General features: G+C 39.7%; 1 protein-coding gene across 2 annotated transcripts in view; it reads right to left on the bottom strand.

Moving 5' to 3' along the window:
- Positions 1 to 290: 290 nt before the first annotated feature.
- The window catches only part of MAOA (monoamine oxidase A), a 138,012-nt gene continuing 125,952 nt past the window's right edge, over positions 291 to 12,350 (bottom strand). The window contains 6 exon segments of one of the 2 annotated variants that reach the window (NM_001131441.1): positions 291 to 2,742; positions 2,941 to 3,003; positions 3,207 to 3,318; positions 5,054 to 5,151; positions 6,367 to 6,424; positions 10,849 to 10,902. In NM_001131441.1, coding sequence (NP_001124913.1) covers positions 2,596 to 2,742; positions 2,941 to 3,003; positions 3,207 to 3,318; positions 5,054 to 5,151; positions 6,367 to 6,424; positions 10,849 to 10,902 — 532 coding nt within the window. In that variant the 3' untranslated portion in view covers positions 291 to 2,595. 2 annotated transcript variants of the gene reach the window in all.

Below are 12,350 nucleotides of genomic sequence, written 5' to 3'. Positions count from 1 at the left end.
CCAAAGTGACTTGCTTAAGTTATCATAAGCTAATTAGGTGAGAAAACTTGGACCAGAATCCACATCTGTGGCCCAGTTAGGCAGGCTACAGTATTTCAGTGTTTAATCAGTTCCCAGAAAACCTCAATAACACATGAGAGTCAAACTCAACTTTGAGAATTTGCAGTCGGTATTAAACAATTTCCTAAGTCTATCCTCCATGGACAATGCCTCATTGTGACCTCCTGCTATAAGAAGCCATTGAACTTTCTGCATAGAGCTATCAACTAAATACAGGAGTCGAGTCTGTATCGGGGGTGGCAGTGCACTTTATTAACAAACAAAACAGTACCATACAGGCAAACTCTTACTTCAGTGGCAAAGCACGCACATAGGTATACTCCAACGTGTAGCACTGGGGCAAACTTCAGACATGGAACATTAGGCACCAAGTTCACAATCAGACTAAACATAGTTCACAATCCTTCAATCCATACTCTTCAGTGGAGGATGAGGCCTTATTTAACAGTTAACTGGGACAGACAGATGAAGTTTTAAAATCTAATTCTTGGCCTAACTGTGGAGTGGAGCCGACTCAGCCTTCAGAACTGTGAAGTGGATGCCTTAACAGGGCCAAGATCTATCAGCCTCTTAAACTGACTTTCATTTCTCTGGTTCAGAGAAAAGGCTTATGGTATCTTCATGTTGGATGAACTCGCATATGGTGAGAGTCCTCAGCTCCAATTTCATGTCTAGGCACACCTGGACTGGCATTCATTTTGATATCCAATCCATAGATTAATAGGGTTAATCCAATTAGAATAAATTAAATCGTTTTCCAAAAGGTTGAAAAGGGTAAATCACCTGAGTTCTTCAACATTCAAGACTTCAAATATGTTAGCAAACTGATTACTGTTCCAACTGTTGCCAGTTAAGAAGTTTAAATCAGCATTTCCCAAAAGGTGTGTCAGGACGGAGTTAATCAGTAAGCTAATAGAAACAACTGCAATAGACTAGGGATGAGGTTTCTCAAAGCAGTTTGATACAATATGCGGCAACTCCTTATGTACTGGAGCGCATCCAATACATTCTCAAAACTCCTAAATTAGCTAAAATGCAAGGTAAAGAGCAGCAGAAAAATGCAGCTCTTAGGATAGGCGAAACTTTGGAAGATTTATGTCCTCACACCAGGGTCCAGCAACTTAGGTTTGAATTTATGATAAAGTTAATGATATAATAAACTTGGGTTGGCTGGTTTCCCCTGGCAATTGTTAATTCCCCTTAAATAAAAATATGTTGATACATTGTAAAACGAAGTATTTTACGGCTGAAACCTTTGGAAAGGGCTTTTAAAAATCTGAGTTTGTAAAAGGTGAAAACAAGAGGTGGGCACCCTTCTGGGCCGACATTACTCCTAAGATAGAGAACTTAGTTTCCATATATAAAATGACTCAATTTCATGTCTTTTATAAAACTTAACAACTAAAGCAAGTGAGCTTGCTTTAAGGAAATTGGAGCCCTAATTTCTTTTCTGTTTGATAGTCTCAACAAATAACAGTCAAATTTATCATGTGTATTTCAGTACTTAAGAGAAACTGGCATGCTTTGCTAATATTTATGCAGAGGTAACCATGTTGAAGACATACGTAAGTTAAGAGGTATGTCTAATTCTATGGTCATAGGAAAAAATAAAAGAAAACTTCTGCTTTCCTGAAGTTGAAATAGAATGTTACAACTGACAAGGATCCATTGGTGTCTAGCTGCCTTCCAGGGGGAAGAGAAGATGCCAGTCGTAGTTGGTCTCCCACTGAGCTAAGCGGGGAGCCCTCCTGGGGGACAGTCCTGCCACTGTTTTCCTCTGCTCAACTGGAAAGCTGCACATAAGTCACAGCAAGTCAGTTTCAACATTCTAACTCAGTTAAACACTCTCCTCCATAAGAAGTGAAAGAGGAAAAATACAAATAAGCTAGCACTGAGACTAGATGTCTAGAAAAGTCGGAGGAACTACAAGTGGTCAGGAGATTCCTGAGACAGCAGCCCACAAGATGTCCCCATTCTGGTCTGAGGGTCTGCATGCCACTACCCCCAACACTGCTTTCCTTTACTATTTCCTGATCCGAAGTGGAGGCTGCTTCCTCCAGGAGGCTGTGAGCCTCTAGGCTCTGTAATGACACTTCACCATTGCCTAAGGGAAGAAAAAGGGCAGTCACAGGCTGGGCCTTCACCTACTCCACCTCCACAGACAGAAAGTCAAATGCTTTGTTTCTGAAATCATCATGTATTTTGCATTGAAGGGAATAAAAACAGGACACGGAAATTGTTTCTGATGAGCACATCACGTTTAACTTTTTGAATTTCAGAAAGTGATCACAAGGCTTTATTCTATCAATTAACATGAGTTGATCTACACAGACAAATAAGATGGAGCTTGATCTTACTGAAATTAATTAGGTGATTCTTTGAATTGTTTTTACTTTAACAATGATTGGAATTAAGCCAAAGGTAGTTAAATCCAGTACACTTAAACATGGCCCAATGACACAGCCTTTAAACTTGTCAATATTTTCCTCTTGGTGGTATTGAAAACCAGTGAGCAGAGAGCATAAGAACAGAACTTCAAGACCGTGGCAGGAGCTTGTATTTGTACAGCACAAACCCCAGGGCAGTAACTGATGTGGAAAATCCAATGATCTTCAGCAGGCCAGAAACGGAGGGCAGGTTCCTTTCCCAGAAGGTGTGGGTGATTTCTACCGCTGGAACGTCCTAGATGAAGGAACACAGATCGTGAGCAAAAAACTCATGCTGACAAGGAGGAACAAAACACTTCTGCAAGATCCATGCATGGAGACCCCTGGGATACTTGCATCTATAATTAAATCAGAGGCTAGAAGAAGGGAGATGTGAGTTTTATGTTCCATGATTGGTCTAAGGAGAGATAGTGCCCAGAGCCACCAAACTTACCTTTGATTCAGGTTCTTGTACCCAGATGTCTTTCTCGGTCACCTTCCCAAGACCATTTAAGACCTGAAAGAAAGTGACCATGGTATTATGAAAAGAGGCTGTATAGTTTCCACAGATTCAAGGCCCTGCTAGCCACAGATGAGCCCCATGAGTGAGGGGCAGAGAAATGGACATACAGATTCTATCAGTGTCAAGAACTAGCAAGACCAGATGCCAAAAACGTTGCCGTGACTCAGGAGGGAGAGAGCCTGGGCTTTCCTGCTTACCTCCCTAGCTGCTCGTTCTCCAGCCTCAACTGCCCCTTCCATGTAGCCGCTCCACTTTGTGGCAGTCTCTGTGCCCGCAAAGAAAATCCTGCCCACGGGTTGACGAATCACCCTTCAAGGGAACCAAGAGGTTACACAGAGTTACTTGGGAAGGTAGGCAGAGTAAACGAGCCAATCACTGCCCTCATTTAGTCTGCAGAAGGCACAGAAATTCAGACTGTTTAAAAAACACCCATATGACCTAGCCCAAGGTGAAAGGCCACTTTTTGCTTTCTGGGTCTGCATAGAGGATCTGAACTTTCAAGCCAGGGAGAATCAGGCCATCAGATCATCAATCATTAAAGGGGATGTTGATCTTTTCCAAGCCAGCCAGAGCTGGAATATAAGAACATGTATTCAATCCCCAAATCAGATTTCTTTGCTGTTTCCTGTTGGCAGTCCATTCTTCTCCCTGTCCTGTCTTTCTCGGGGGAGGGTGCACTCTTCTTGAAAACAGCCACAGATCCAGCTTTGCAGGCACTCCCAGTGTGTCAGGAGGAACTGCAGTGGCAGGTGGGAAGACAGGGACGTTAACTGTCATTTCTGGCAAAGGAGAGACCTGAGAGATTATATGGGTGTGTCTCTTTAAGAAAACAATCTCTGTACAGTTAGCTTCTCTGAACTTCTCTGGGGACTGGCTGAGAGCAAGGAAATGGGTCTCCTCTTACAAAGAAGGGCTGGACTGAATGGACAGCTGTCCCCTCCAACTTTCTTGGCTTTGACTCCTGCCATGTCCACAGCTAGTTTCATGAACTGTCCCAAGCTGCACGTCCTGCCCCCCACCCTGATGGCCTTCATCTCAACCCGTTGGCACTCCTTTTTCCAATTCCAGAACCCTGGGCTTCATCTATTCCTCATCTTAGTCTTGTCTTCTAGACTTCTACTTTGATACCAGAACTAATCCAGTTCATCAATCCTGCTATTGTTAACAAAGGCGATCTGACTCAATTAAGAAGAAAAAAAAAAAAAACAGACCAAAACCTCCTGTAACGAAAAGGTTAATAAATACTTCCTCCTTTTCAGTGGACAAATGTGACCTTGTATTAACTTTCTAGCTCTGTTTCTCTGGAAACCAGATTAAGGTGTAATGCCATCTATGGAGGCAACACCACTTATGCTAAAAGGGCCTCCCCTCCCAGCCCCACATTAGTAAACTGCATCCAGGCTGGGAGGACTCTAAATGAATTGTAAATACCTGGTAGGAGGCTATCACTTTGGGCTTCCCTGAGTGTGGTGTCTCTTGTAACTGAGCAAGTTACCGGACACTATGCCTATGAAGCATAGAGATAATGGCTCCCATGGAGCAAGGGGCTTCTAGGTCAAGGTGGACCCACCCCACGTGGATGTCATTTCCTCACACCTCAACTGTATACAGTGAGGACTCTTCCCCTGAAGAGGACTGTCTGCTGATGCTGCTCTGTTGGCAAGACAGAAGTGTTGGATAAACACGTCCAATGTCCTTCTGTGTTGACTGGTGCCAAGGAGCCTAAGGCAGTCATGTGAGACTAAATGTCAAGTTGAGCTCACGAAGTCCCCTTGGAGGACACTGTAGCTTGCTTCATTCTCAAAAGCACTGTTCACATCTGAAATCCTCCCCGCTGTTCTGCTATTGTTCTGTATGCTGACAGCTATTGTTCTGTGTAATGACATCCTTATTTTTCTATGGACATCCAGAAATACACAAGTATTATCTAGGACATAAGAAATGCGGATTTTGACAACTATTTCTAGAATTCCCGTTGAACTCTGCTTTTCCTTTTAAATTTGGCACAGGTCTTGGATTAATTGGCGTAGTGCTTGCGTAATACCTTCCATATTGAGTCATGATCCCAGGAGGGAAGTAGGCCGTGTAGCAGCCCCCAGAGTACTGCTCCTCACACCAGTTCTTCTCTTCATAATGCACTGGCTGCAGTTCAGTGGGGAAGAAAATGCAAAAGAGAAAACAAAGCTGAAATGCTGCAAGTCAACAATATCGTTGCTTTAACAAAAAGTTTACATTAAGAAAATAAAGAAGATCCTGTTTTTCTAACTCACTTAAGGGGAAACATGATAGTACCAAGCAATGGCCTTTTGTGAAGTACCATGTGGCAAAACATGTATACTTTGCTCTTCCCATTTTCTTGATTAGGGAAGACATGAAGTATTCCAGTATCTGGGAGAGAGGGGTATCCATCCATCCATGCAGATTCTGAAGTCTTTAGAGCTAAGTCTATAGGAAACCCCACCAACAATTCAGCTTGTGGAAAGGTCTGCTCAAATCTCTGGGGTCCCTAATAACAGACTTTACTTCCCCATCTATCAGGCATTATTGCTAAGGAAAGGGTGGGAGGGAGGAGGCAGAAGACAAACAAATGTCTAAGAAAGGCTTTTTTCCCAACCCCTTTTCTAAGCTGGAAACATGAATGATGGGAATTCCACTAAAAAGGGGCAATTAAGATGGAAAATGTTTCCTAGGGGACATAAGAGAACCTTCTCTAATTTCCCCGGCACATTCAGAAAGTTTATTATTTGAACAGTTTGGAGACAAACCCCTGAGAGAGCCCTCAGCCATTCTATTTTTTTTTTTTTCAAAAAGATATAATTTCATTCTCCTAATTGCTTTCAGTGGTGGATTGAAAGCACTGATATTCCTAAATGAGTTGTGAATTGAGTTCACACATGGAAAAATAAATTAGTATGACTTTGACCTGGGAAGAGACTCTAGATTCAGTCTCTCTTGTCAAGTACATACTACTTTGCCTTCACCAACAAATGATAACATATCTGGAATTTAATTGTGCAGCAGGTAAGTGACACTGACTGGGGGCAGGACTTCTGTTCTAGGAACCCATCTCACCCATTCTTGACATAATCCCTGCAGCTCTAGGCTCTCATTACAATTGGCTGCCAGTTATCTAGTGAACATTTAAACAGCCCAAAGGAGTTGCTGTGTCAGAAATTCCATGCACCTAATACCAGCTTTTAATGACCTTTTTGTGACTGCTGAAGTTTATCCTCCAAGTTAAGCATATCGCTTTATAATCTCTTCATAAGACTGTCAAAAAATCAGAATCTGCTTTGCTTTACTACTTATAGTGAACAGAGAAGAACCTGCTAGGGATTAAAGCTGGGAGTTTCTTACATGTAAAGCTTCTTGGGATCCCAGCACTTTGGCATAGAGCTCACAGATTTTCTTCTTCCTATAAAACAGAGCCAAAAAAAAAAAAAAAAAAAAAAAAACAGTTAGGGAAGGAGTAACTGATGGGTATAGAATAAATACAGTGAGTTCTAGAGCTCTTGGTATCAACCAGATTTATTACAGAAAAATTAAAATCCATGGCCTTCCGTAACTGCACAAATGAACATTTCCATGAATCCCTGCACTCAAATTGACTTTCAATGCCTCAGTAGTCATTTAATTTGAGGATTCAATGGAATTATTCTTTTCTTTTTTACATTTTTGCCTCTTTCACTACCTAATATGATATCTTCTCGAGATAAAAATGGGAAAAATGGATTCAATTAAGTTTAGCCAGTCTTAGGAACTGATTCTATGTAACTTTTCTGGAATACGTAGAATTCTAAAATGATCCCTTTTATAAGTCTATAGTATAAGTGATGGTGTCTTTTAACTATCCTATACTTGTGTTTTAATTACCTACAAACATATAAAGCTCATTTCATCTTTTAAGCGTAACATAAGATATGCTATACAGAAAGTATCTACAGTCATTTCAGTCTAGGAATTTGTCACTTGATAGAATGGTCTGTGGACCACAGTATTTCAAAGTGTATCTGAGGGATGGGCACAATATGCTAATGTTACCTCAAACACAGCCTTTGGTTATTCTCATAATTAATTATCTAAATGACTAGCCCAGAACATGGTATTTTCATGTCTGAAAAAGTTAGTGGTTGTACTTATATAAACTCTTTTTGAAACGAAATACGTTTTAAACTCACAACTACTCATGGTGAATTTTTTAAAAGGTCTAATTTACTAAAATCACCTGTTTTAGAAATTAATGGTTTTATTTCTGGATTTGTTTGCATAGGTTCACACTGATCCAGTTATATACTTTTCCTATTTACCTTTTATAGTTTTAATATAGTTTAAACATTTGAAAAAGCTCTAAAATATTTGTTAAGGGATAACAAGCAACTGGAAAAATATTTGCTTAAAAATGTGGCAAAAGGTTTGAGTCAAATCTGTAAGACAAGTATTAAAAGCTGAAGAGACAAAATTATGCAGGGCGGGGGGAGCTCAAGCTTACTGGTAATAAAGAAATAGAGATTTAGAAATATACAATTTTATGTTGCCAATTACATTAGAAAATATTTTAAAGACACGCCCCCAATGTCTCTGAATAACGTGGGACAAAATGTAACCTTATAAATTTATCTAAATCCTCACACTTAAACCATTTATATAACTTCCAGAACATTCACCTCATATGTATAAAATCAGGAGGAGGAGGCAGATTATAAACTTTGCTTATTGTCACCATTTTCCATGGAAGGTTTTAAGGGAGAGACAAATGCCACTCCTGAGATGATGTCATGCAACATTAGATGGATATTTAGGTGGATAGTTAAATTTCACGATAGTCAGAGGAAGTTTGGCTTCCTTCAAAGAGCTGCTCACATTATACATAAAAAGTCATAAAGGAAAGGAAGAATGGGAAGAAGTCTCAAGACAACTGTCTGTCTGTCTGTCTCTCTCAGCCTGATTCAAGCCCTTCATTTCAGAGATGAGGAAACCGAGGCTCAGGGAGCTGCAGAGATTTGTTTGATTTTGCTCAGCTAATTAATAGCAGGGTAAGGCTCTACTCTTCTGAGTAATCTGCCCATAGTAGGTACTCAATAAATATTTGTTCAGTCAAAACCCATCCTCAGCCTACTCTTTGCCTAGTCTATGAAGAGATGACTGATTCTAACACCTACTTCACAAGGGTGTTACAAGCAATAATTCAGACATTTTGAGTTAATTAGAAAATGAAAGTATCGGCAATGATTATTCTAAAAAGCTCAACAGTACTTAACTTATTACTGTTATTATTATTTCTGAGATAGGGTCTCGCTCTGTCACCCAAGCTGGAATGCAGTGGCACGATTATGGCTCACTGCAGCCTTAACTTCCCTGGACTCAGGTGATCCTCTCGCCTCAGCCTCCCAAGTTGCTGGGACTACAGATACATGTCACCAGGCCTGGCTAATTTTTTTATCTTTTGTGGAGACGGTTTCTCTACGTTGCCCAGGCTGGTCTTCAACTTCTGCACTCGAGCAGTCTGCCTGCCTCAGCCTCCCAAAGTGTTGGGATTACAGGTGTGAGCCAATGCACCAGGCTTGCTTAACTTACTCTCTGGATGTGTAATAAAATTTTTATTAAAGTAGAGTGAAACCTGAAATCCAATCAACCTACCTTGTAGTTAATTTTCATTCATGAATGTTAAAAACAATTATAATAGTTACAAGTCATTATTTACCGTATTTCATATTATTAGAAGAGCCAAGGATGTGTTCACACAAACACAGGAAATTATCTTTCCCTTTCCCTTCTTCCCTTTAAAATTAAAACCTTTTGGAAAAGATATGGTAAGGCAAGGATGTTAAAACAATGCACTGATTGATTAATTTGGCTATAAAAATAACAGAACCTAAGTGATGACCAAAAGAGGCCACTGTGCAAATCATCTCATTGAACTTATTCGCTGGTTTCTAAATCTGGTTGCTTATCATAATCACCTGAAAAGCTTGCTAAAAAATACAAATACGCAGGCCCCACCTCAAACCTACTCAATCACAATCTATAGGTCTTATAAAAACATATTTTCCAAACATCCTTTGGGATATTTTGATGCAGTCAGATCTGGGAACCACTGTTTTTGTCAATGACATATTCAGTAAGGGTTTTGCCTTACAAGAACTTTTGAGAAGTTCAGCCACTGTGTGGAATCATAACCAAATGTCTACCTACAGGCTGGTATTTATTTTACTATTAATAAGGAGGGAAAGCAGGAAATCCAAAAGAAAATGTCAGCTTAGTGTGGTGTAATGAAAAAGTATGCGCTATATGCTACTCCAGACTTTGTCACAAGCTAGCTGCGATGATTTGAATGTATGTGTCCCTCCAAAATTTAAATGTTGGAACTTAACCTCCAAGGTGATGGTATTTTGAGGTGGGGTCTCTGCAGAAATGATGAAATCAGGAAGATTCTGCTCTCATGAATAGATTAGTGCCCTTATAAATGGGCTGGAGGGAACTAGCTAGGCCCTTTCTGCCCTTCTGCCTTCCTCCAAGTGAGGACACCACCTTCATCACTTTTTGTCCTTCCTCCTTCTGCCTTTTCTGCCATGTGAGGGCACCATGAGAAAGTGCTACCTATGGAACAGGTTCTCACCAAACACTGAATTGAATCTGTTGGCATCATAATCTTGGACTTCCCGGCCTCTAGAACTGTGAGAAATAAATTTCTATTCTTCATAAATTACCCAGTTTCAGGCATTTTGTTACAGTATCACAAATGCACTAAGACACTAGCTATGGAACCTTGAACAAATCATTCCCCATCACTGGACCCCAAATCTCTACTCATTCTATTGAGTGAGTAGAGTTTATTTTTAACAACCATGAGATTCCACAATCTCATGGTTGTTTGAATCCCATGATTGTTGAGATTCAACCATTTACCACTTACAGTGAACAGAGAAGAACCTGCTAATTGAAGCTGGGAGTTTCTTCCATGTAAAGCTTACCTGCAAACCATGAGATTGTTGAATCTCATGGTTGTTCAAATAAACAAATCCGTGTGCACATGTAGGAACTCATTCTGCAGCCTTTCCTCCACTTCTAAAGTCATCAGAGTAACTCCCAAAGCAATGGCTGCTAATGGGTTAGCTGTTTAATTTTTTTAATTACATTCAGAGAAAAGTCTATGTTTTTGTGTATGTATTGGACCTCTTTAAAAGCTAGCAGAAGATTTAGGGCTACCCAGAGGCATCCCTCCAACAGCCAAATAACTCTGATGTTAAAAGGCTTACCTCTTCAGGTAAGACTTTAACTGAACAAAGGATTCCAAAACAAAACAAAACAAATATACCATGACAGGAAGAGAAAGGCAGAAAGAAAGAAAAAAAAAGCCACTGTCCTAAAATAAATTTTATACTAGGAAGCTTTCAGATAAGGGAACATCAGAACTGTGTCCCAGATAATCAGTAGTGAATACTTTCATGTACACAAGTTGCTACAGGTTAAAATATACTTTTTAGAAAGTCCATGTCAGAGAATCTTAGAAAAAGATTATGGCCTTGAAAGAGGATTGGGATTCGTTTTCTACAGCATTTTTCACAGCTAATATTTTCTATGATTTTTCTCCATCTATCTCACAGGGAAATCCTACCTCTTAACCACTGTAAAATAAACACGAACATGTAAAATTAATATATGCACACGGGCAAGGGCTAGGTCAAGAGGGCTGTAGCAAAATACAAAAGGTTGGTTTGTTGGAATTTTGAGAATATTTGTGAAGTACTGTGTTTTTCCTCATGTTATTCTACTACTGTCAGTGCAAAAACACAATACAAAGCTAACTTTTTCATCTGTTTTTCAGTTATAAATTCTTACCTTATTTCCTTATGTAGCTTAGCAAGTCGATCAGCTTTCCGGGCAAGAATGAAGCTGGAGAGAGAGGTTACATTGAATGATCAGGTTACAGCTGTTTATCTTAAGAGCTGCCCTTTCTTTTTGAAGTATTCTTAACCTGTAGCTATTCAGCATTAAATGAACTCTCTCAGACCCTCCTCCTCTACTAGGGCAAATGCCATATTGTCTTTGGTCTGCCTGTGTGTCCAAAACCCCTGCTAGGCTGTGATCCCCTACATGACAGGTGACCTCCTATTCAATATTTTACTTCTAAAGTTTAACATGGTTTTTGGCGCATAGTAGGAAATCAAATGTTGAATGAATGAATGTTGTGCTAAATGATTATTCTGGTAATGACTGTTGCCTTCTGCCAAATACTTTATCAAAGCTGGAAAAACAAATATAAACATGTGTCTGTAGTGGAGGCCACGGTGGGCCCCCCCAGGCCTCCCTTTGGGACCAGGCACTCGTTACTCTTAGCTCACAGCTGAAACCTTCCCCAGTAACTGGACGGGGCAGCAGAGAATGCCTCGCTCAAGGTCCCACCCCTCCCCAGAGTTGTTCTGACCTAGATGCAGTTGAAGACAACTCTGAAGGGCAACCCAGCTCCAGAACTTCCAAGGGAATGGCAGAGGCCTTTGTTGGGAAAACATTGAAGCTCAAGTTCTGCTTAATCCTTCTGCCATAGGTAGTCATCCCCAGAGCACTTCTCAATAAAGTTCCAGCACCCAGATCTCCAGCTCTGAGTCAGCTTCCCTGGAAACTGAACTAATATAGTCCCCAAATAAAGTAACTCAGTAAAACTCAATTATAACCTGCCTGCTCCCCTTTAATCAAATATATTCTATTTATTATACTGATATTACTAACTGCATGTATATTTAAAAGAATTGAATTGTGACATGAAGTCCTTAGTTATACTATTATTAGAAAGCTTTCAAAAATCCAAATGAGCTAAAGGACAATGAAATTATTTTTCCATTAAAAAATTTTTAAATTTGTATTTCTTTTATTCAAGACCAAAAGGACAGGTAGATCAGTGCAAAAAACAGGTATTTCCTCCTCTCCCTACCCAAAAATTAAAGTGTTCCTCAAATTGGATTGGCAGTTCCTTTAGGGCTGTCATTTGAGATCACTCTGAGAAGCAAAGATGTATGTTAATGCAGAGAATAGTATTTCAGAGAAAGCTGTGGACTATTTAGGAAATCTGAACTATTGAACTTTATGGGATAGTCATAATTTTGCATGATTCAACATCTTAAGTTATAGCTTTTTATTAATTATTTTAGTTAGATATAGCTTGTTATTAATTATTTTAGTTAGATTCTGGGTTTATGCAAGAATCAGTAAGTTTAGATGTATATAATATTTTTTAATCATCAATATCTGATAAAAGATTAAATTATTTATCTGAAAACATTTTTAGTCAACTCGTCTTGTATACTTTTTACAGTTCCCTTCCCAAAGGGCAGTTAGTGTTGGTT

Source organism: Pongo abelii, chromosome X (assembly GCF_028885655.2).
Source record: "Pongo abelii isolate AG06213 chromosome X, NHGRI_mPonAbe1-v2.0_pri, whole genome shotgun sequence".
NCBI classification, from domain to species: Eukaryota; Metazoa; Chordata; class Mammalia; order Primates; family Hominidae; genus Pongo; species Pongo abelii.
The sequence above is the reverse complement of the archived record's forward strand: the minus strand, read 5'-3'. Positions and strand labels throughout refer to the sequence as shown.